Source organism: Tigriopus californicus, chromosome 7 (assembly GCF_007210705.1).
Source record: "Tigriopus californicus strain San Diego chromosome 7, Tcal_SD_v2.1, whole genome shotgun sequence".
In the NCBI taxonomy this organism is placed as follows: Eukaryota; Metazoa; Arthropoda; class Copepoda; order Harpacticoida; family Harpacticidae; genus Tigriopus; species Tigriopus californicus.
In genome coordinates this window covers 179,318-203,197 of record NC_081446.1, presented here as the reverse complement: position 1 = coordinate 203,197, position 23,880 = coordinate 179,318, and the positions used below count along the sequence as shown (strand labels likewise).

Sequence of the window (23,880 nt, the reverse complement as noted above, 5' to 3'; positions counted from 1 at the left end):
GACAAGAGGTCCGACAAGAGGTCCGAGAAGAGGTCCGACAAGAGGTCCGACAAGAGGTCCGACAAGAGGTCCGGGAAGAGGGTCGGATCCTTGGTCATGCAGAGGGCCGGGCAGAGGGAATTTTAGAAGGTGTAACTGCGACTGATGCCTTTGCACAGAAGGTAAAAGATGTCCTGGAAATCTTCTTCCAGCAAGTGCCTAATGCCCCTGGCGGCTAGCATCCTAGAAGAAGATCTCCACCACCCATTTATTCTCTTTCAGCAGAACAAACAGAAGTCTGAAGACATTCAGAAACATCCAATATTTGAGCATTATATCAATTACGTTTATTCAAATAGGATGAATTTTAGAGTCTGAGAACATTTTCTTACGTTTGAAAGAAAACCCTGTTTTGGGTGTGGCTTGATTTTCGTCGTTTGCTAGACCTTCAAGTAATTTTACATTGTAAATCAGAAGAAAAGGATCATATTATACAGGATTGTACACTTAGGTCTAGATTGGATTTCTTCAATGGAGGAATGTTGTACTCTAGGAAGTAAAAAGTAACAACAAAGGAGGTGGTGTAGCCAAGCAGTCTACAAGGTGGCGTGAACAAGGAAAGGATCCTCTCCCCAGGTATCGTAGGTTCAAACCCAAATGCCGGTAATAAACCATTTTTTCTTTCCCTTTCCCTCTTTCCCTCCCATTGCTGCGCTCTCTCTCCTCCCCTTTAACCTCTCTTCTGCACAAACTTTGTAGCCCTAATCCCCCCTCTGGTCGTCATGAGCCCAACGAATCTTCCAGATCCTAGGCTCTGGTGGCGTCCAGGGTTCCTTCTCTCCCTCTCCTGAAAGACCTTCTCATCCTCTGCCTAAAATGAGTTATGCCCAAGCGCCTTATTTTTTAGGGTTAGAAGGCCTCACCCAAGATTTGATAGCACTTGTCCATCAAAAGACAATCAGCACGTAAAAAGGCTTTGTCTTAGTGTGCATTGTCTTATATCCAAAAAGGGCAGCACAAAGATCAAGGTTCTTGAGGAGCTAAACAGAGGTAAGAAAGCCAGATATTGAAATAATTCAAACGAACCAGCATCAGTAAGGAGACTTTTAAATTCAAATAATTGGTTAAAACTGGATCATGGAGAATAGGTGGAGAGCCTTGAGTAGAGACTCTGAAAAAGGGGTTTGCCTTTGGGGGAATTCACTTTGGGGCAGTTTGCCTCAAGGCAAACTCACAATGGGGGAGTTCCTTATGGGGGAGTTCCTTATGGGGGAGTTCCCTATCGGGGAGTTTATTGTGGGGGAGTTCATTGTGGGGGAGTTCACGCCCTATTCCTTTTGCATTCAGAGATTCTACAGAGGCCGAACTTGATTTCATCGAAGACGCTGAGGAACCTACAGCATGGGTGTTTTGTATTTTCACGTCGTTCCCAAAGCAAAAGGTGGAGTGAGATTAGTCGTCGACTTCAAAGGGCTCAACAAATTCGTCAAGCGTTCAATTCACCTTTACCCTTCTCCATCAGACGTGGCTAATTCCATACCATCTACATCTACATGGTTTGCCACTCTCGATGCAACTAAAGGCTATTGGCAAATTCCTGTTGCCAAGGAATCCCGCAAGTATACTACTTTTCTGACTCCTTGGGGTCGGAAACGATATTGTCGTGCGCCCATGGGTCTATCCTGTCCTGAGCATGAGTTTTGCAAGCGTAGGGATAAGGCTCTGGAGGGAATACCAAATATTTGCTAGATCGTGGACGATATCCTTTACTTTGCTGATTCTCTCAAGCAATTACAAGACGTTATAAATTCGGTCTTAAAACGGTGACGACAACATGGTATCACGTTGTCCGATAGCAAATTCGTCATTGGACAAGAAGTGAAATATGCCAGTTACATAATTGGAGTATTGGGGGTAAGCGCCGACCCCAAGAAACTAGAAGCCATTACAAAGTTTCCCACCCCAAAGAACTGTTCAGAGTTGCTCAGTTTTCTTGGTCTTCTGAATCAACTTACTGCGTTTGCTCCAAATGTGAAGGTCAATTTTGCACCTCTTCAAGGTCTTTTGTCTAATATGCGTGGCAATGGCTTGATAAACATGTTGATGCGTTTGAAAAGACCAAGTTGGCCCTCGCGTCACCTCCAATCCTCGACCATTTTGACTCGAATTGAGAGACTTGTCTACTCATGGATGCTTCTCAACTCTATGGTATAGGATTTGTGCTTATGCAAAATCACGGATCACCTGATTCTCCGATCTGGAAGTTAGTTCAAGCTGGATCTCATTTCATTTCAAAGACAGAAAGTAGTTACTGAGTTTGTGAACTTGAACTAGTGGCAATTCAACAAGCAGTAGACAAGTGCAGATTGTATCTACTTGGTTTATCCCATTTCAATGTCTTTACCGATCATCGTCCTTTGGTTACTATCTGCCAGGGCACATCCCTGGATACTCAAGACAACCGTCGAATTCAGCAAATTTTGAAAAAACTAATGCCTGAAAATTGTATAGCCAATGGTTTAAGCCGTGCCACCGTCTTCCATCCCCTTGATGAAGAGTGATCTTGATTTACGGGTGCAAGAAGTTATTTGTCTCCAAATCTCAACAATCTCTGATAATCATGAAACTGACAACCTCACGCTGGCCTCCATCAAAAACTTCGCTCAAAACGATCCAAATTATCAGGCCATTTTGCTAGCAATCACAAACGGAAAGAATGGTCATAACCTACCTCCACAACATCAAGCTTGATCTTTCATCAACATGTGGGAGCGGATTTCCGTGGAGGATGGAATCCTACTTTTGGACGGACATACGTAGGATCATCAATCCTAAAAGTGCTCGCTTGGAGATTCTTGCCCGATTGCACGAATCGCACCAAGGAATTACCCGCGCCCGTGCCCACTTTTTTTGCAGCTCTACAGGACATCTCAGCGTAAAGAACCATTGGAATCGGAACCCTCTTTAACTTGGCCATTCCAATTTTCAAGTGCCAACATTTTTCAATACCGGGGAAAATATTTTCTCGCATATGTGGATCGGTACTCTGGCTGGCCATGTATTGTGTTTTCAAGTCGTGTCCCTCTAGCTTCGATTTTTTATCAGCACTTTTCTTTCGAATTCTTTTGAGATTTTGGGATTCCAAGTCACTTTTGCGTTGACGGTGGTGCGCAATTTTCTTCCAAACCGTTTCAAGATTTTTGCCAAAACCGATCTATTTGTGTTAAAATCTCTTCGCCGTACTTTTCTCAATCAAATGGTCATGCAGAAGTACCTGTAAAAGCCCTCAAGGCTCTCGTGAAACGCCATTGGAACAATGGGAACCTCAATCGTGACGCGTTTGATTATGCCCTTTTGGAGTGGAGAAATGTTCCTCAAAAAGATGGTCTTTACCCAGCCCAGTGGGTGTTCGGTAGATCAATTCGGACGCGGTTACCGGCTCATTCCAACATTTATCAACCGCTTGACCCTTCAGATATTGGGGAAGGAGAGGAAAAGAGATGAAGATACTGTTCAAAACAAAAAGCAACTTACAACCAGTCCGCAAGATCACTACCTGCTCTTCACATTGGTACCCCTGTTTGGATACAAGACCTTACCAACATGTTGTGGAACAAGATGGGCGTGACTGAGGACATTCGGACTGATATTCTCTCTCCCAAGTAATTTCAAACACAGGACGGATGTGTGCTGGTACATCCGTGAATCTGGTCACAGAGATCTCTGCAATAACCAGGATTACCACTTATACTTGATGACTACGGGCCGATGTCAGACTATTTGCACCCATACCATGAGTTTCTGATCCAACTTTTCAGGTCCACATCCAAGTCAGAACAAAATAACCAATCAATTCCAAGACAAGAGGAACCCTAAGTGTCCAATAAGAATCGGAACCGTCGGGTCCAATGCACAACTCTAGTTCAGATGAGGCATTTCGGGATGGGCGTGTTGAGATGGAAACATGTCAAAACAATGTAAATGTGCCTGTACAAAGACATGCCTGTTTAAGGATGTGTCTGGTTAGGCACATGTCCAGATGAGGCAGGTCAGTGGCGTCCCTTGAGGGTGGTTTGATGGGATGTCCAATATTGTAAGAGGCTGAATAGAGGCCAATTTGGTAGCATCTTGGAATCAGGCCTGGGTCTGATTAATCTGAATCTCAATTGACCAGGCAAAGGGTGAATGATGAGACAATGGTGAGATCTTTCCATCGAGGCAGTATCATCATCATATCATCTCGGATGGAAATGCTTCTTTAAATTTCATGGACCCCTCTCTTATAGAAGCAGAGGACCTCAATTTGACATTACGTGGGCGAGTCATTTTCTACTGAAACTGACTTAACAACTGGTAGCCTTAGTAGCCTTTCTGTCGTCATGTTCTTCCTACCGACAACGTGATAGCACTTAATCAATCACAATGCAACATCCTTGACCCTGGCTCAGTCAGATATGTTAGCGTGCAACGTCAATGGAAATAATTCACACATACATGTTATGAACTCAACCGTATTAACTTAAAGTGAAAATTAAAAAGATGTGTGAAGACCACACCACCAGGCTGGTATGTTGGGAAGGAGTAGAACATTTACAAGTGTAGAGTCTTTCTAAGTTGGGTTCGAATAGTATATTATACTGTAGGCGCCGTGAGTATCCATAACCGATGAAGGTATCAGCAAAAAAACAAGAGCAAGTCGAGTAGAAAATTGACTCTTTAAACTGGCATGAACTTGTTTGCGTATGGCATCACTGAATATTCTTTGTTGTGAAAAAAAAATTAGAAATATAGCGCTCATACTCTCTTTTTCTGTTATATATGAGTAGCAAATAGATGACTCAAAAAATGAGATCCAAAACCAGAGAAAAAACCTCAAGATGGCAAGATTTTGGGACTCCAAAAAGAGAAATGTTGTTCTCCCAGAACTTGATAATGTTGTATTTTAGCACAAATTGTGTAAGAAACCAACATGAACAAGTTTAAGTTTTGACAAGTGCTAGCTACATCTTGGTCATTTTAAAACCCAGGTTTGGCCAAGCAAACGTCTTGGAGTCTTTAAAAATGGGCCAAAGTATTGAACATACTCAAGCGGGTGATTTTTATCACTAATCTGTTTTCAAGTGATTTGTTGTACGTCTTTGTGTCCAAAAAGCTCTTATGTGATGGTTAGGTACCTCTAGAAATGCAAAAAAGACTCAGGTAACAAGAGGAGAGACAAGGAGACAAGTCTTAAATACAATCACTTTCACAGGACTTTAAAAATTTGAAACCAAATTGTCCCAAACGGACAAGTTCTGGAAGTTCTAATCAAGCGCCCAAGGTTTCCAATAAAGGGCCAATTTGATCCCATCAGTAGTGTTGGTTACTGATGGGAAAAGGGCAAGTAGCAAGTCATCACAGACACCCATGTATTACTTGTTTACAAGCAAAGCTTGGCCAAGTACCAGAACTCGGGCAAGCTTAACACAAGCAGAGATCCGCTGCTACCGTAGGGAGCCCAGACGTTTAGCTCAGGAAAACCGCAAAATGAGGATTTTTTGTTCGTATCTAAAGTCAGATTGCCAGAAACAAACCAGTCAATGACCCAAAGCCACGTTGCTGCGTCACTGTTGGTGCACATTATTGCTTTTCTTGTATAAGCTGATTTAATTTGCCAGGGTATAAAATTTCTTGCGTAAGTTTGGCCGCACCATTTTCCCCTCAAGTGTCTGTGAACAAACCGTACAAACCCAAGTTTGGGCAAGTTCCTACTTGGACAAGTAAAGCACCGGGCTACTTGCCCAGTAGGTGCTTGCTTCACATCAAGTAGTGTTGGGTACTGATGGGGACCAAACAAAAAAATCACCGGAGGTTGCAAGTAGGGCTACCAATTTACATTTTCAATGGCATACGGCATTACTAGCCGAAGATCGAAAACCCGTTAGTTAATCACAAAAAGTGACCCTGATTTTTCTCCGATCAAACCAGGGTCACCTTTTTGGTCAAGCCTAATATTCTTGCTACCATATGTTAGAAAAGGCCCGTGCTTTGACTTTCCTAGCTTTCTGGCGATCCTGATTTTGGAAATTTGTTTGATCCCATCACTAGTGTTGGGAGGGTTGGCCCCGTTGGCCCCCTTTGAATTTCCCGCCTCCACGTTTTTCCAGTCAAGTGACGTCACGCCAGCAATCCCAATCAAAACAACGTGTTCATATCATATCCGTCCAGCCGATCAAGGATCTAGGCGTGTTCCGCTAACCCCTGTTGATGTGGAGGACCACCGCCCCACCCAACCCAACCCCCAAGTAACACCCAATCATCCCCCAACACAAGCTCAATCCCAGCCAATGACCTATTATCGAGCCAGACGACAAAACAAGCCTGGGGCCTAATCGGCATAATCGGCCTAATCCAGTCAAACACCACAGCCACTAGAGACACACCAGAGTGTTATGACATTAGTCCATTTCATCCATTTCATCCATTTCGTCCATTTCATCCATTTCGTCATCGTTGTCGTCGTCGTTGTTGTTGGGCAAGAGTCGGCGGCCAGAGCCTTGATTAATTAATTGATTAGCCCAGGCCTATTTGCCAGATGTATATTATCCAGCAGGAATTCGATCATCACTCGTCAGTCATGCCCCGCCCCCCGTCCGCCGAGTGCCGCAAACCGGAATCCGCCGCCCCCCCACCACTCCACTCCCAGTGGGTCCGAGCCTGGCGTGACGCTCTCGGGGACGGCCAAGTGGGCGGGTGGCCCCCCACCCAGGGTACGGCCGAGTCCGTGCACCCGGGCGAGGCCCCACCCGCTACCACCCTGTCCCACGGGTCGAAGGCGGGTGAGCCCTCCCCCTCCCCCTTAGCCGACTGGCGTTCAGGCCCCTGGGCCGCCTGGATCCGGCGTTACCACCCGTGGTATGCGCCCCCCCGGCTCCCGGGCTGGTCGAGCCTGCCTTCAGCTGGCGACGTGGCGGCTCTGACCGCCTTCATCCAAGAGCGTGTCGAAACCCCGAGCGGCAGCACTGCCGCACCGTCATCTTGGCCGTAAGTCTTTATGGCTGGTTGTGGGACCCATGGTATTGGACCCACACTATCCTTCATTGCTCGATTGAGCCTGCTGAACCAGCTTCTTCATGTTTCATCGATCGCCTGCGTTCACTTGCGTAGCTAGAGTTAGTCTATCTGGGTCTACCTTTTCAGACGGGAGTCGCTCATGGCGCTGGGCGTGGCCGCGCTTCAAGTCCTAGTGGGTCTCAACTTTACGGGCGCGGCCCAGTCAATGGGCAAGATGACGGAAGATCGTAGTCCGGTGGGCGGAGCGGGTCCATCGGAGAAGAACCCACTTGAGAACCCGCCCCCGGGGTGGGGCGGGACTGATGGTCGTCCTCCGAATCCGTTCGAGGCCTGGTGTCAGGCCTCGGATGGCGAGGGTCTAATTCATCACGTCCGAGGCGCGCCCCTTTTGTACACGGCCGATAGGGTATTCCACGCCTTGGCCGATCTGGACGAATTCCAACAACTCTGGGTAAAAACCGCTCGCTCTGTGATGACCCAGGACCCGCCCCCGAGTGGGATCCACGCCCTAGGTCGATAGGTTGATGTGAACCGGCTAAAGACCACCCACCCTTGACCCGGGCTCACAAAATAATAGTGTCGATTGCCCAATAATCCCTAAAACTGTTTTTATAAGCACGAAATCATTTTATTCCCACAGGAAAAGTAATTCTCAAATGAAACGAAATTAGCTTGTTGAAAAGTCAAAAAAGACAGCAAAAAACTGACTGCTGAATTTGGAACTAATGACCAAATAGTAAATATGATGACTCAATGACCATTGAGATGTACCATTGTTTTCAAATATCTGAAATGGACCCTAAACCATGGTTACCGCCGGGTTCTAGGTCAAATTTGGCTCCTTCAATGTTCCATGAGCCAAACTTAATATAGGCCTGAATGCTAAGTTATGCCATCCACATCTACGTCATGGGGATGCTCTAACACGCCATTTCTCATCAAAACGAGATGTTCCCAGATAATGTTTTGGCCTGAATACAAAAAGCCTTATTCTTTTTAAAATTCATCGAAAATTAAAGAACCAAATATTATCCCGAGCCCTGCCCATACATACCTTATCATCGATCATTTGATCATTAATGGGTGGGGAAAACACACCCTTCATGCGTGTCCTTGGTCTCTTTGGCAGAGTTTTCATTGGTGGCGCCTCCGCCTGATCCACATCCGACAGATCCTCCACACCGACGACAAACGCCCGGCCTTCCATCACGCCTACTTCGAGATCCTCGGCCAGCTCCGCGCTTTGCCAGCCTGGACCACCGCGCCACCGGATCTCACCGCCTGGCTCGAGCTCGAGGTGGCCGCCTTTCACGCCCTCTTCGACGAACTGTCGCCGATCCCCGACATCCTGACCCGGGTCAGTCGAGCCACGGGTTTCCACATGGAGGAAACGGGCGCACTGGGCAAACGCACCCGCTTCCAAACCCGAGATCTGCCCCAATTCGCCCTGACCCTCCACACTCCAGCCCAGCCTGCCGGCAAGCCCACCCCACCCGCACCCACGGCGGTCAAGGATCTACCACCGGACCTCAAATTGAACGACGAGGTCCGTTTGGATAAGATCAAGTTTACGGATCCGGAGGTGGAACAAAACTCCACGGGATTGTCCCGCCTGCATCAAGCCATCTTGCTGGCCATGCTCTTCTACCGGCGTCGCGCCAAACCCAAGGACGACCTGATCCACGAGGAACTCCGCCCCTACATCGACACTCTCCTGGATTGTCCCACCCTGAGCTGGTCCAGTAAGATGAGCGTGCTACTGGTGCGCTCGCAATTGGAGTCGGAAAATGGGCGCACCGTGGAGCGATCCATGATGCAAGTCCAGGCTTTGGTCGATCACTTGAATGAGGTCCAACCCGCGGATCCGCAAGCTCGACTCGACTCGTTGTACGTGTCGCGAATCCCGCCATTCTTCGTGCTCGAGCAGGAACTGTGCACCTTGCTCCAATCCCTGGGCTCCGTGAAGGCCGCGTTGGACATTGCCCTGCGAATGAACTTCTGGGAAGATATGATTCATTGTTATCACCAACTCCAATTACGCCACAAGGCGGCCGAAGTCATCCAAAAGCAGTTGGACATCAAAGAAACGCCCCTTTTGTATTGCATGTTGGGCGATGCCACCGACGATTTGGCTCATTACCGACGGGCTTTGGCCATGACGAATGATCGGAGTGCGAGGGCGTGGCGGTCCATGGGGATTTACTATTATTACCATAAGGACTACCCGCAAGCCGTGGAGTGCTTGAGCCAGTCCATCGAAGTCAGCCCCTTTCAGCCGCATATTCTCCTCAGGTTGGGCTATGCGGCCATGGAGATTGAGAATTGGACTGTGGCGGCCTCCGCCTACCGGGAATATTGCCGCTTTGAAGTCGATGTAAGTGATGAGAACTCGGAAGTCAATTTGGCTTTGTTCTCTTTCAATGAGACTAATCTGACGAATTTGCCGATTGCTAGAACTTTGAGGCGTGGAACAACTTGTCGAACGCCTACATTAAGTTGGGCCAGAAATCGCGGGCGTGGAAAGTGCTGCAAGAAGCGGTGAAGGCGGATTATGATAATTGGCGAATCTGGGACAACATCTTGGTGGTTAGTACGGATTGCGCCGCTTTTGAAGAGGTACGTCGTGCCCTATTGCTGATGCCATGATGTCAGCTCCTCCCGCCCCCGGAATGTTGACCTAAATCTCATTCATGCTGTTCTTTTCATGATGCAGGTGATGCGGGCTTACCATCGTTTGCTGGACTTGCGCGAGAAGCCGGTGGACACTGATGTCTTGGCCATTTTAGTGCAAGCCATTCGAGACGACGTCCCGGACAACTCGGGCGAGCCCTCAGGTCGACACTTGCCGGCTGCCCTCAAGCTCTTTGGTCGTTTGAGCGGCCAAGTCACGAACGAGGGCCGCATTTGGGAGCTCTACTCCGACTTGACCTTCATTATGGCCCAGAGAGAGGAGGACGCGAACCCGCAGGAGCAACCGCAACCGCAGGATCAGGTTCAGAAACAACAATCAAACGGGTTCAATCCCGCCAGTCACCAAGAACGGCGGCTCAAGGCGTGCCAGTACCTGCAGAAGGGTGTGGCCTGCTTCGCTCAAAAGGCGGGGTGGGAACGTGACCCGCACAAAGTGGAGGAGGTCCTCCAGATTGGCTGGAAACTCGCTCAGGGTAAGTGCTCATCGACTTATGAAGAGTGGCCTTGGCTACTCTCCTTACTTATTGATTTTGTTTTACATCTGTTATGTCTTGCTGTTATGTGTTATGTATGGTAGCATATTTGGATTAGGATACCGTTTTCCATCAAACTTGGATTACAGATTGCCAACCTGTTAACTGGGAAATATCATTTTGATTCTCAGCAATTCCACGACCTACCTGGACAATGATATTCAACACCCTTGAAAATTTCATATAACTTGTTTAGGGTTCGAAAAATTAATGGGTCTCAACGAAAAAAAAAAAAAAAGATTGGAACGTGGATTCCATTCTGGTAGATGGGACCAATGTTATTACTTTCCATCGGGCTCTCTCCTCAGATTTATTGGAACCAAAGGTTCCTTCAGTCCTGTTTTTTTCTGCCCACCTTCTTTCATCATACCCCTGACTTTCATTTGCACGTGAGATGGTTTTGTAACATCTGGGCCGAAGTAAAGAAAGCGGCGGATATCCTGATCCGATCCGGTCGTTGTGTAATGTGGCAATGTTGATTATTCAAGTTACCAATCATGACGACACAGGAACCAAGCTACCTACCTTTCTTGAATAAATAATGATTGATGAGGATTAGCATGAGCATCACATTTGGGGTGGTTCAGGTTGAATGCCACCGACCGCCGGAAGTAAACTAATACAAAAACACACGCATGACCGACCAGCTTCTCTGTCTCCTTGCTTCTAGCTTTGGACCAATTAGCCCACGGTCACGAAAACAAGGCTCAGTGCATACAAATGATTTCCTCCGCCAAAATGACCTTGAAAGGCATCGCAGTCAAGGTGAAGGTAATTATTTTTTTGTTCTTCTCATTCATGGGGATACATCTTCTGGCATGGTTTGGTTTCCCTTTTTCAGACCAATCAAACCGCTGTGATCACGGGTGATGTCGTAGAAGCACTCAAGCCCTTCTACGAGCAACTCCTGGCCGCCATCGAAACGCTCGAACAGACTTTAAGCCACTTGAAAAGCTGAACATGTGCCTTAGGTTGACATGATTACGTTTATTTGGTATCAACCCAATTTGAGAATACACACACCCCTCCGTGTCTCTCTCTTCCTCTCTCTGTACTGTAATATACTCGTAGGTATAAAAGGCAACTCAACTGGAACTTTGAGCGCTTGGAGCGCTTGGGCGCGAGTCTGGGCAATTGGATAAATGTTCCGTCATGAGCGAGAGACATTGAGTGCAGAATAAGGCTCCACATTCTTGACAAGCGAAAAGATGATCGATCGGGAATGGATCTTCACATTGACAACAATTAGCTTCATATTCCCGAAATTCGTCGTCATCCTCATCATGGAGTTCTCCTTCTTGCGCCACAACTGGAGTTTCGTTGAAATCGATCAATCGCAGCTCGGTCTCCGTGATCTATGAATGATTCAAAACATATGTATCAAAGGCTTTGAATCCCTCCTTCTACTTAATGATCCTTGTCGACTGACCTTGATTTGGAGTTGCTCGATCTGCCCCGAGCGGAGATATTCCGGGTCGGTTACGGTCGCTTGGATTTCCTCTTGAACAGACTTGAGCCGAGTCTTGAGCTTCTCCAAAGCCAATTGAGTCTGACTTTGCTGCGTCTCCAATTGCATTAACGAGGCCTTCAAATCCTGGGCTCGCTTCAATTGAGCCCGCTTTCGTGTCAAAATCCGTTCCAAATCACTGGCTTGGCCTTTGAATTCTGCAAGTGAGCAAGAAGAAGAAGAAGAAGTCCCAGTAGATGTTTTTCATGTCCCCGGTTCCTCCTTCTCCTACTCCTACTCCTCATCATTATCATCATCATCATCATCATCATCATCATCAAGTAACTCACTTCTCCGCGGGGCTTTGGGGTGAACGTGTCCGGAAACTTTTTGCATTCCCTTTTGAAACGACTTGCCTGAAAGAAATCAGTGAGGAAATTTGATTCATTATCAATCCTTATTGTAATATGCAAACAACAATGAAATTCATTGGTCAGGTGAGATTAGTTCTTGCTAAAAGTGACTAGTGCCCGCGAAAAGCGAAAGCTTTTAAAAACAAAAGAAAAGCAAAGAAAAGCAAAAGAAAAGAAAAACAAGCCAGCAAAATTGCAAAACCAACCCTTTTTGCATGCCTTGAATAACACTTGTAGGCATCGGCTCTACTATATGTAGGGTAGAACTTCCCTCAACACAAGCTTCACTCGCTAAAACTTCCGAGACCATCGGAAGCTATATTATGGGAGATGGTTGTAGCGCAATTGACTAATGCGTGACCGAGTTGAACTCGGGTTCATGGGTGTTCCGTCCACCAGCCAGGGGTGAAAGGTCCTGACTTATTGAATTCCCGTGGTGAACGGAGACATGGAACTCCTGACCCAAGCACTAGGTAAAAATACCTTGATAGCTCTCAAAGATGGAGAGCACCTAGTACATGGGCTTAAATTTCTTAGACCTATCTTAAGGCCTCCGGTTATAACCCTAATCAGGGCATACGAGCAATAGTTCGAGCTTCCTTTATCAGGGCCTCAAACAATCATTAAACGACTAAGGATACAAATCGCTAGCTACCTCTACTCCCCATTGGTCCCAGATCAATCTCGGTTGTCTGGCATACCTGGGCCAATCTTCAAGGCTAAATATCCTGCAAAATGTGGTCACTATCCTAGTCTAAACGCGTCTATCAAAGTCGACCTCTACTCTAGAGTCTAACTACTGATTTCTGCTACAAGAGTGATGAACTTTAGATACAGTTGTTGCATACAAATCACTTGCTACCTCTACTCCCTACGATGCCAGCACGATCTCGGTCGTCTGAGAAATCTAGGCTACTCTTCAAGGCAAACTGTACAGTTCAATCTACTTTATTCATCACAAACACACCGCCTATCAGCTGTCTTGCTCTGGTAAGAAAAGTGGGGGAATTGTTGGGCCAATGGAAAAGGGGACATACGCATATGAAATCAATGGGTTAATAATTACTGCTCGATGTCTGGTGAGATGGTCCAACGGAGATGCTCGGATGACGTCCACTCGACGGGATTGAAGGTCCACTAACAAAGTGACGAAGTGCTGTACTCAGACTCGGCACTTCCCAGGTCCTCTTGCTCTTGTGCACGGCTTCCTGGGTTTCCTACTCCCATATGATGACGATCTCTGTCCTTCGAAACAGTTCCCACTTCTTGGCACCACAACAATGACAAAGTCCCAGCACTTAGCAATGGCGGGTGCTTCCTCCTTGGAGAGGTTCAAAAACTCACTTCTCTCCTGGAGAATGAAAATGTGACTCCTGCTCTCCTCGAGCCCAAAAATGTGACTGTCGTTTTGGTTAAATTTCCCGTACCACGTTGGTTTCCGCCTCTTCCTCATGGAGGCTAAAACGGGTTGTCCCAGGGCCCTTGGTGGACGGCAACGGTTTCCTCAATGTCCAGGGTTGACCTCCTTTTGTCAGGCTAGCCACATTGGCCATCAAGGGGTTTCCTGGATTGCCGACAATAGATTATGTCTGCCTCTTCTGTAGGGTGTGGCATGTGGGCAACATCTGACCACCACTGTGTCTGAACGGCAAAGGGTTGACATTGGGCCGGAACTAGGTCCCAACGGAACATTCAGGAAGGATTGGTCGTCATTTGCTGTCAGGGGGCCGACATTTTGGTAACGTCGATCCTTGAGGGTGAGATTGCTTATTCTGATTCTCTTCCCCCTCTCACAATGATCACGAGAATATCGTTCTTGGTGACCGAGGATTTCCTGTTTCTCCTCCCTTCCAACATGTAGCCGACATTCCTCACCCATAGTTGTAGCTGGGCTGACCAGCCCTCTGGGTACTGGAGCTTTTCCTTGGTGATAGGATGATCAAGGGCTGAAGGAGCTACTTGTGATGGATCACGACGTCTTCACGAGCATTAGGCTGGCATTTGGTCGACATCTGACCGACAAACGGACTACATGATGGGCAATCCAACAACTTTGGGATTTTCCCAAGATAATAACATATGTTATCTTAACATTTTGATAAAAACCGTTCCGGGAACAATCATTCATCTTGTACATCACTTATCCATATCATATTAAGATGATGTACGCAATTGTGGACGGAACAATGGGTTCGATCCCAGGTCGCCAACCCACCCACCCAAACCTAAAACCCTGCTCATCTAATGGATATTCGCCCCGAATGGCGACCCTCGAACCCAGAATGGGACCCCAACAACCAAAGATGTCATCAAAAACTGTACATACAATCACATACAGTATATTTAAATGTCTGTGCCCAATGAGACTTGCATCTCGCAATAAAGAGTTTAAAAAACATAATCCTTGAAATCACAAGCATTCCATTTACTTTCACTCATGAATAATGCCATCTGAGGATCATGATTTTACAGTATACTTGAATTTAACTTTTTTGTTACAGGACAGTGTGCAATATTTGAAATTGCTGGGTGCTGAGCGACCCATTTTGGCTATATTGATTAACAACGAAGTGTAGCTTTTGATGCCGAGGCTACACAATGGTATGGTTCAGTACAAGTGCATAAGCATTCTCAGGCCCAGACAGTTTATGGGCCATCAACGGTGCTACATACGATACGTACGTTTTAATCAAGTTCATCTGTCAATGAGAAACAAATAATAATGTATGATTTTCAATCTTGTTATTGGAAAATGAATAAGATGCACTTGGTCTCATCAATCACTACAAATTTGGGGTAAATCCTCATTTTCTGGGGAATATTTTGATTGTTGGACCAAAAAAAAACCATTAGACGTGTTCAAGTTGGCGTCATCAATTTCCGAAGCTATCAATAGCACCATCAGAAAAGCGCTGTTACTGCCAGATTGTCATGATTTCCTTTCATTTCACATAAAATGCTTGGCAAAGTTGCATATTTTTTCGCATATTCTCGCGGTAGGCAATTTCTAACATTTTATATATTTTGAGTCTTTTGCGCCAGAGAACATTCATACCATCACCCTTGAGAACAGTAAGAACACAAACTTTGCTCGCATTTTTAATGACTTTACGCACAAATTGTGACATTAGTAGGACCGTGATCTTCCATAGTTTTTGTGCCCAATATTGGTCAATTATATCTTGATGCAAGAGATTTTGTTGCTTCGTTTAAGAATGGGCAAAAATTAATTTCCTGATGTGAGTGAGGTAAGTTTCGAAGTTCATATTCTTCTTTCAATTAACTAGCAATTTGCATGGTTATGATTTCGAAACCTAAATTCTCACGACACATAATTGCTCCCACCTGTCCCTTGCATCCAAGCTCCCATGTTTCCATCGACTCTATCTTGATTCTCCACCACGGAACTTGGGTCGGTAGTATTCGTGGATGCCTCCATGATCTTCGGATTGCTGGAATTGTTGATCAATCGTGTCTTTCTCGTCAATTTTACATGTGTCAGATGACTGCCCGAGGGTGTTGCAACAACATTCATCGTTCCTTCTCTCGAGATAAGAATTGAAGGGAGAGGACTATATCAAGCAATGATAAAATTCAATTACATAGCCTCAAGTATGTGTGTTTGGGGGTATTGTTCTAGTTAGCTTTATTGCGCAAGAAACACTACAAACATCTCGGAATGATGAGTCATATGGATACAATTTACATTTCTTGACGAACAAGGGCCTTCTCTGTCATGAGTGACGACACATCATTTTCCACATCAGTATCATAATTGCTATCGACGTTATCGACGCATGGCCAAACTCATGTTGCTCACGACCTCGGAAAAGTTGCGGATTTTCTTGCGGAAGACCAGATCGGCGATTCGTGATTGCCATTCCGGCAAGTTCGGCAACTCGGCTACACTGGGGACGTTCAGAAAGGCGTCAAAGAAGTCGCGCCAAAACTCCCCATCGTGCCACCTGTGCTCCGATCAAAAAGAAAGAAATCATGAAATCAATCAGGACTATTAGCATGTAGTACAGTGGCCGATCTCACCTTTTCAACGGGGCTTGGGGCGCGAAAAAGGCGTTGTCATCGGATTTTTGGGCCAATTTCAAATAGCTTCCATGGAGGAGAACGTGGGCCGTGGAGGCGATGCCAAAGAAGTCCAACTGCAAAATGAACGCATTCCACAATCTATACTTCAAACTCGGGTTTTCCTCCAGGGACTGCTTACCTGATAGGACCATGGCCGCCCCCTGAGCATCTCGGGCGTTCTCAGGTCTTGGGTTTGAAATACCTCGGTGAAGGTTGTGCCTACGGGGAAGAGACTCATGTCGATGCTCCGTCCGTAATCGATCAATTGTAAAGTGGGCAATCTCGATTGGGTTGTAAACACCTCAGCTCCGGATTGAGCGTCCTCATTAATGGATGGACTGGAATGAACGTAGTAAATGTCACGCCCCCAAGATAACGGAAAATTTCTATTTTAAGCCCGTTGAGACTCACAAGGCAGGGATCAGAAAATTGTCCGGTTTGATGTCACCATGTACGATTTGGACTGTCTGGAGCTGCTGGGCTATGGTGAGCATCTCGTGGAGGTAATACAATGCCACGGTCTCAAACATGGATTTGGCCAAGCCATTGGTCATGGCATTGACCACGTCCAGTAGAGTGGCTTGTTGGTGCTCGGACACGAAAACGCTGCCGTCATCGAAATTGAAGCATCGTGGGATGGTCATGAAACGATTCTGGTCTTGGTGGCAATCTCGGAGACGCTGATGGATCTCGGAACAAATGTAGAACTCCCACTCGGAGGCCGGTTTCTGCACCTTCAGCACCACATCCATGTCTGCAATGGTCTCGTTGGGATTGGCATCCTCCTTCTTCATGGCCTTGAACACTTTACCGTAGGATCCCTCGCCTTGACAGGATCCCACGAGGAAGCTGTTGTGGCCGATCTGGACTTCCCGATTGGGCTTGATCTGAGGCACGGGTGAGTACACGCGATAATAGCCGTGCCGTTTGGCCACGGGTACGGTCAGATTTGATAACAGGCTCCGCTTCAAGTCCTCGTCAAAGGGATCCTGGACGGCGTTCAAGTCCAAGGTCTTCAATTGGGAAGTCACGCCTGAGAAAGCCGTCGAGCGACGGCAATCGTCAGCCTGTTGGGTATCCTCGAGTTTAGGGGCGGGAGCAGTCACCTCCACGTCTTGACCCAAATCCGTGAAATCCAAATTCGGGGCGGGGCTGGACGAAGAGCGACTAGTTTCCAAAGCGGGACTAACTTCGAGTTCTGGGCCACAATTGGATGGGCGGAACGCGGACACATCGTTGTCGTTCCGAAATGAGGCCATGCTCAACATTAGAGACGGCGTCTGTGGTGTAGGTAAATGAGATCGTTGATGAGAGGACTGGGGGGGAGCTACTAAAAACGAGGCCTTCTCGACGTCCCGCAAAATGGACTCGTCTTCTCTCAGACTGTCCTGAGCAAAGGACCGACCATTCATCATCATCGTCGTCGCTTGCGATGTGGGTGCTTTAGAATGGTCCAGCATTGAGCGCTGCGCGGGTTTGGAGGTGGAGGCGATCCCGGCATCCTTCTTGAACTGGGCCAGGATGTTCACACAGCCCGTCATCTCTTCGTCCTCTTCGTCCTCCTCGTCCTCCTCGCCTTGATATCGATTGAGCATCATGGGCTTGGACGCTTGAGTCTGGATGGGAGGCTGGACCGGGGTAAGCAGCGGTTTCTTGTCCGCTTTCAACGGGTACCCTGGCGTGCGAGCCGAGCTATTGTCGGCAATGTAGCCCGAGGACACGGTCATTTCCGGGTGGGCTTTGACCGACGATTTTGAGAGCAGGCCTAGCCCTCCTCCGGGGGTTCGCGCATCTGTGACATTCATGTGTTGTTGTGTGGTGGTGAGGCCGGCATCGCGGGGTTGGAACAGATTGGTGTTGCCCCAATGGGATTTGTTGGTGGACTGATGGGCCATCATCATGGATTGGCCCGAAGACGACGAGCTCTTGTAGTTGTGTTCGCGCGAAGTCTCCATGATGGGTGAGAGGGGATTGATGGGCGGTGGTTGGGTGGGTTCTGGCTCTGAAGGAGCCGTTCCATTGCCTTGGGTCTGATCGGGAGAGGGGATTGATTTGGAGGATTCGACCTGGGCGGCGGGTTTCTTGTCGGCTGGCTTCTTGAACACGATCTCCACGGCACAAGTGTCGCCATCATCGTCCTCGTGCGTGGGCGTGTAATGGCGACCATGATAGGGCGTGGACACCCTTTGAGCCATCTCCTCGAAAGCCTCCATGGTGGGCAGGGCTAGGGTCATATTGGGATTCGAGGCTAGTTTATGATTGTTGGATGATGACTGAGGAGGAGGAGGACGAGGCGGCAAGCGCTCTAGTGATAAGGGACTTCTTGGACCTTTTTCCTGGTCGTGGTCGTCCTGGTCGTTGCCGCTATCCTCTTGATCTTCTTGGAGAGCTTGCTCCTCCTGGATGTCCAACGGAATGAAAGGAACATTCTTGGCCAGTTGGAGGATGCCGGCCTTCTCGCGCATTTCCGAAGGCACAGCCGGCAATTCCGTTCCCGGGGGCGGGATGTTCTCCTTGCATTCCGGGTCCACTTTTTGGCTTTGGAAGCCCGGGAAAGTGGGTTTCACTTTGATTCCACTGGACATCGGGGCATTTTCGTCCGTGTACACGCGGAAATCGGTTTTCGATTTGGCTGTGGATGAGGCGGAGGCAGATGACGTGGGCGTGGCCTCTTCGACAAAGATGGGAAAAGGCGTGCCGGAAGACGATTTGGTGCGGGTCGAACTGGACGGCGGTGGCGGCATTTGGACGTTTTCGTCCGTGTAGATGGGGAACGAGGTCTTGGCCTTTTTCCGGAAAGGCGACTCTTTGTCCGATTGAATCAAGGTGGGCGGTTGAGGCGTGGGATTGCCCCACATCTGCTTCATCAAGTTGAACGCCTCTTTGGTGTTGATGGTGGGCGATGGTTGGACAAAGGCATTGGCCGCCGAATTCTCCGACGACTCTCGTGGAGGTGTACGTTGCGAATTTAAGCGATTCACACCATCCTTATTAGTTTCATGAGGTTGATGATGAGAGCGAGATTTCTCAACGGCCCCACCCGACGATCTTTTACCCTGAAATGAATAATCAGGAAAGAAGTGATGTATTTTCCATGAAGGATGACACAGATCCCTCGTTAACCCCTGACAGAACATGTCATCGTGGGCACTAATCCTACTGAGAATGCAAAGGATTGTGACGACCAATTAAGTCAATCAATGCCGTGGATTTCAATCGACCCTAAGTCTTCCTGCTCACTTTGTTCTGTTTAATACAAGGCCAGTCAAGAAAAAAAGGCATAAGCTGTACGATACTTACCAGGGGATTGGCGTTCACCAAACTGGCCGTGTCATCCAAAAGCGAGGCAGAGCAGGATGATGTGGATTCCGTGGGGACTGTCTTGGGATCCTCATGGCGAATTGACGATGACGACGATCCATCAGCCGTGCTCTTGACCTTCTTGACCATGGATTCGTTCCAGATCTTCTGCTCAGCCGTCTTATTGGCCTGCAGAGAGCGCATCATCTCCTCCTGAGATCGCCGGAACTCGATCTGTTGTCGCTCGAGGGTGTCCTTCAAGAGCTGGATCTCCATCTGCTGCCGCTCCATGGCCTTGGTTTGGCTGTCCTTGAACTCCTGCTCTTGGCTCTGGACGGTTTCCTGCCATCGTTTGAGCTCGAGTTCACGTTCCCGTTGCTGATGGCGGGACTGCTCTTGCATACGTTGGAAGCTCTCTTGCTCCTCTTTCAAGGCGATACGTTGGGCCTCGATCTCTTGGAGGATGCGTCGTCGTTCCTCCAGGGCCACGGCTTCGTCTTGGAGCTCTTGGCGACGTTTCCGCCATTTGAGAGCGCGCAACTCCTCGAAACTAAATTCTGTGCCGCCTTGGTAGACCAAGTGCTTGCAGTACATGGGATGCTTGGACGGGTCGGGATCCTCAAAGATGGCCAACGGGATGTCGCCATGGTTGAGGTCCTCCTTCTTCTTGACGGATAGCACGCGGCTATCGGTAGGATTGACGGCTCCTGAGGTCGCGGTCGACGAGGTGCCTGAGACGGGGCCTGAGCCTAACGGGTCGCACTCATCTTGGTGAATGGCAAAGGCGGGCTTGCTCGCGATCTGGTCTAACGGTACGGCTTCGGATTTGCGTCCAATCACGCCGCCCTTTTGGGTCCATTTTCCGGCCTTGAGCTCGTTCTCGCGGTTTTGATCCTTCTTGAAGGGCAAGTTCTCGCCCGTGGCGTGCGACGGTACGATGGGCTGATTGAAGTTCGAGACAGCGGGATCGTTTTCGTCCTGCGAAAACAAGAAGAGCCATCAAGTAAAACATTGAGACGCCAGTGTTGGGCAGCTTGTAAGTAGTTGTGCTAAGTTGATGGCACGAATGAAATATGTCAAGATGGCATGACTTTCGTTGGGGTTTCCCCGGCTTCCATTTGGCACTTGAATGGTTTGATCCATTTCAAGGGACGGGATGAACCGTTCGTCTCGTAAGATGAATGATGTACAATCATTCATCATCTGAAAACCTTGGTCTTGTTCCATTACGACATTTTGATCGATATCCACGCCTCGTTAATTCGGAACGCATCCAAGTGGGCCCAATCCAAATTCCCTCATGACCCTTGATGCAGTAACGACTGGCTTACCGTGTGAATGGCAAAAGGCAATTTCCGTCCATTATTCGAGGGTGGAGGTTCTTCGGGCGGGCCCGAGGCCAATGGTCCGGGTCGGTCGGACATTTTGGCCGGCCCAATGCGGAGTGAGCCCACTTTCTGGCTTTTGCCGTGACCGCGCAACGAGGCCAAGACGGCGCGCTCTTCGGTGGCGGGTGGCGGCGGGTCCTGGGCGGGCGGAGGCTCTTGCAAAGTGTGTTGCAGCACGCGGGCCTGGAAGAGGTGGTACTGGCGCTCGACCCGCTCGCGGGCCCCGTCCTTGGGGTCAACCCGCTTCAGGCCCTGATTGAAGACCTTTTCGGCCTTCTTAAAATTACCAGCACTTTCGAGCTGCCACGCCCAACTAACGTAGAAGTCGGGCACACTAACGCAGAGTTGATTGCTCCACATGAAGTCAAACATTTCCAAGGGAGCTTGGGATAAATGTGCCTAAAATTGAAGCAGAAACCATCCCATTTCATGCGCATGATCTACGTACCTCCTCGGTGTCACATAGTTAGATCTATAGACCATCCACGCCATTAGGTGGGCCGGGTGGGAGTCTTACATATTTGATCCAGATCTGGCAATAGCGGGGATCTTGGTTCTGCTCGGAATCGTTCTTGAACGTCTTGATGGCCTGCTCGAGCACCAACTTAAGGTTGGCCTCGGGCCCGCCCTTGGGATAGGTTTGCTCGATCCAGTCCACGTATTGGCACCACACGCCCAGCGGGTCGGACAGATCCGATCGACGGATTTCGCCCTCAAAATAGCTGCAAGCCAAAGCCCGAGATGGATTCAAGCCATGAACAAGGAGCCACGCCCTGTGGCTGGCACCCGTCAACCGTCAAGCTGGACTTGAACGGACCTGGAGACCAGGATCTGCGAGCGAGCCAGGACAAATCTGACAGCAAGACCGAGGAAACGCAGAAAACGCAAACCCATCAAGTCCAATTAGGTCGACCCCAATGCCCAGGGGTGTGCCAAACTCAAGTGTTTCAACATGATCTGACCAAAGTTTTAGCCTATCAAGGGCTGAAAATCACCTTTACGGTGAGAAGTTAATGACTGTGACTTCACTTAAGGTAAGTTAGCTGGAACCTAGTTCAGCTCTCTGAACGAATTTTTTGTAGCTTGGCCAATTCAATCCGTGCCTTCGTGTTTCTTTCTCGTCGAGGTCCGTTCAAGTCCAGCTTGAGCGTTGGATTTTTAAAGTTAAGTGGTTAATATTAGCCCAGCCCCCCCAAACCCAAAACCAGATGATTTTTGTGTTTTGGGTGCCAATGAAGCCCGGAAGCCCGGAAGCCCGAAGCCCGGCCGAAGCCCGGCAACCGGGAAGCCACGCCCTCACGACCACTTACTTTTGGCGTTGGCGTCGTTGCCTTTGTCGCTCGGATCCAGATGGGCCGCCGGGCCAGCCACCGACAACTCCAAGGCGGCCGCTTTCCGCCCGGCCTTCAAAGGCTGGATGTTCTCCTGGACAGCTCCCATTCCACATTCATCTTGCGAGACGGGATCCCAGGCCCAATCGCAACAATCGATGGATGAACGCCACCACTGAATCCACTGGTTCTCTTGAGTTTTCTCTTCCTAAATGGAGAATGGAGGCAATGAATGACCCGAGATTGATAGATTGACTGACTGATGGATTGATGGCTCAAGTTCCAAGTTTTGAATTGAAGGGCCGTTGATTCAGGGTGACTCATCGCCGAGGGGCAGTCGGCCCGGTCAAGCACGGATGGCCGTGAAAGGGGCAGCCCGGCCCCAGCTCAGGGCCTAGCTGCCCTGTAACGGTCGATACGAGGGACTAGCCGGCGGGCTTTAGCGGTCGGTCGATATTGACTCGAGATGGGACCGGCGCCCATTATCGAGTGGCCGGTTGGTTCGCTGAGGGCTAAGTCCTGGCCCTCAGCGGTAAACGTTATTCTCCACCGATTAGTTGGCGGTGATACTTTTTTAAATCTTAACCTGGCCTAATCAAACCTAATCTAACCTTACCTAACCTAACCCAACCTAAACACGATATTAGTAACCTGTAAAGTCTCTATCTAAAACTTTTAACATTGGCCACAAATTTAAAAATGAGCACCGCCAACTAATCGGTGAAGAATAACGTTTATCGCCATCAGCCCCGCGGGGCCCATTTTCCTTTTTTTTTTTTTTTTTTTCCCCAACATTTTTTTACTTCTCCCCCCCCCCCCCCCCCCCCTTCCCCCCCCCCCAGGCCCAGTTGGGTTCGTCCCGGCCATGGTCAAGGGCTCGACCCGCTTCCGGAGCCAGCCCCGCTCGATCCAATCCAATGGATCCGAGGCCGCCAACCTCCCCTCCGTCACCCTTGATTACGGGCGCCTGAGTCACGCTGAAATCGGGGAGACCGGGTTCTGGCTTGGGCCTGGCCGGGCCGGCGCCTGACGAGCGGAGTGAGGGCCTGCCAGCCTGGCTGGTCAGGCCCTTCGACACTGTTTTGGGCTCCCTGGCAACTTGGGGGATCGCTAGTTGGGGTTAGTTCTGTCCAGGGTGGGTTAGGGCCATTGGGCCCCTGAAGTACTCGAAGTACTCTTGTGATGTTGTGCTTGAGTTATCAATTGGACGAGTCTTTTCGAGTCCGATTTGGGTTCTATAGTTGCGTGATTATGAAAATGTGGTATTGCGTTGAATGGAAGCTTGAACGCCATCTTGGCCATAACTATGAGCCCATGAGGCTTTGTTTTAGGTATCCATCACGTTTAGATGTGCGTGGCTATAGACGTAATCCAATTGAAAACTTAGATACAAATGAAGGCTTGAAGCCAATGAATTGTTAGTCTGTTTCAACCACCCTGATATGTATAAGGCACAGAGGTTTAAGGACGCCCCACCTTTGATGCTTTTCTAAATAACCCGAAGACCAAGCCCAGCCAGCCCCAGGCGAAAAGAAGTAGAGTAGTCCATTATTAGTTCTATGAATATGGGCAGTCATTATGCTAGAGGTTGAAGATGGCGTATTCAGTTTCATATATGGGCACAAAGCAGTTTGATGGTCTTTACCCTCAATCCATTCCTAG

The 23,880-nt window shown here is 48.6% G+C and overlaps 3 protein-coding genes across 4 annotated transcripts; 1 reads left to right on the top strand and 2 right to left on the bottom strand.

The window, feature by feature from the left end:
* The first annotated feature begins 6,150 nt into the window (after positions 1-6,150).
* On the top strand, positions 6,151-11,288 carry LOC131883529 (tetratricopeptide repeat protein 27-like). 2 transcript variants are annotated; one of them, XM_059231019.1, is made up of 7 exons: positions 6,151-7,002; positions 7,159-7,483; positions 8,162-9,406; positions 9,487-9,648; positions 9,746-10,196; positions 10,927-11,021; positions 11,098-11,288. In XM_059231019.1, the coding sequence occupies exons 1-7, from the start codon at positions 6,554-6,556 to the stop codon at positions 11,212-11,214; spliced, it is 2,844 nt and encodes a 947-aa protein (XP_059087002.1). In that variant the 5' UTR covers positions 6,151-6,553; the 3' UTR covers positions 11,215-11,288. The 2 variants fall into 2 exon arrangements, with proteins under 2 accessions (XP_059087002.1, XP_059087001.1); XM_059231018.1 differs by having other exon boundaries at positions 6,154-7,002; positions 10,927-11,027.
* LOC131883531 (RUN and FYVE domain-containing protein 1-like) lies at positions 11,207-15,652 on the bottom strand. The gene is made up of 4 exons (XM_059231020.1): positions 15,462-15,652; positions 12,054-12,119; positions 11,686-11,921; positions 11,207-11,611 (listed from the first exon to the last, which is right to left on the bottom strand). Exons 1-4 carry the CDS (start codon positions 15,649-15,651, stop codon positions 11,342-11,344), a joined length of 762 nt encoding a protein of 253 aa, XP_059087003.1. The 5' UTR covers position 15,652; the 3' UTR covers positions 11,207-11,341.
* An 81-nt stretch (positions 15,653-15,733) lies between these two features.
* Positions 15,734-22,490, bottom strand: LOC131883528 (mitotic checkpoint serine/threonine-protein kinase BUB1-like). Its single transcript, XM_059231017.1, has 8 exons — positions 22,198-22,490; positions 21,405-21,609; positions 20,831-21,286; positions 19,500-20,477; positions 16,611-19,255; positions 16,339-16,537; positions 16,158-16,273; positions 15,734-16,081 (listed from the first exon to the last, which is right to left on the bottom strand). Exons 1-8 carry the CDS (start codon positions 22,332-22,334, stop codon positions 15,904-15,906), a joined length of 4,914 nt encoding a protein of 1,637 aa, XP_059087000.1. The 5' UTR covers positions 22,335-22,490; the 3' UTR covers positions 15,734-15,903.
* Between the last annotated feature and the right edge of the window lie 1,390 nt (positions 22,491-23,880).

Bases quoted from the DNA above. Each gene is read 5' to 3' on its own strand.
- LOC131883529 (XM_059231018.1), top strand. From the start codon at position 6,554: ATGTATATTATCCAGCAGGAATTCGATCATCACTCGTCAGTCATGCCC. The intron at 9,649-9,745 runs GTACGTCGTGCC...TTCATGATGCAG, and splicing joins ATTGCGCCGCTTTTGAAGAG to GTGATGCGGGCTTACCATCG. The intron at 11,028-11,097 runs GTAATTATTTTT...TCCCTTTTTCAG, and splicing joins GCATCGCAGTCAAGGTGAAG to ACCAATCAAACCGCTGTGAT.
- LOC131883528 (XM_059231017.1), bottom strand. From the start codon at position 22,334: ATGTGGAATGGGAGCTGTCCAGGAGAACATCCAGCCTTTGAAGGCCGG. The intron at 20,478-20,830 runs GTAAGCCAGTCG...TTGTTTTCGCAG, and splicing joins TGCCTTTTGCCATTCACACG to GACGAAAACGATCCCGCTGT. The intron at 16,274-16,338 runs GTAAGCAGTCCC...TTCATTTTGCAG, and splicing joins GGCGGCCATGGTCCTATCAG to TTGGACTTCTTTGGCATCGC.
- LOC131883531 (XM_059231020.1), bottom strand. From the start codon at position 15,651: ATGAATGTTGTTGCAACACCCTCGGGCAGTCATCTGACACATGTAAAA. The intron at 12,120-15,461 runs GTGGGAGCAATT...GATTTCTTTCAG, and splicing joins AGCTTGGATGCAAGGGACAG to GCAAGTCGTTTCAAAAGGGA. The intron at 11,922-12,053 runs GTGAGTTACTTG...GCTCACTTGCAG, and splicing joins CCCCAAAGCCCCGCGGAGAA to AATTCAAAGGCCAAGCCAGT.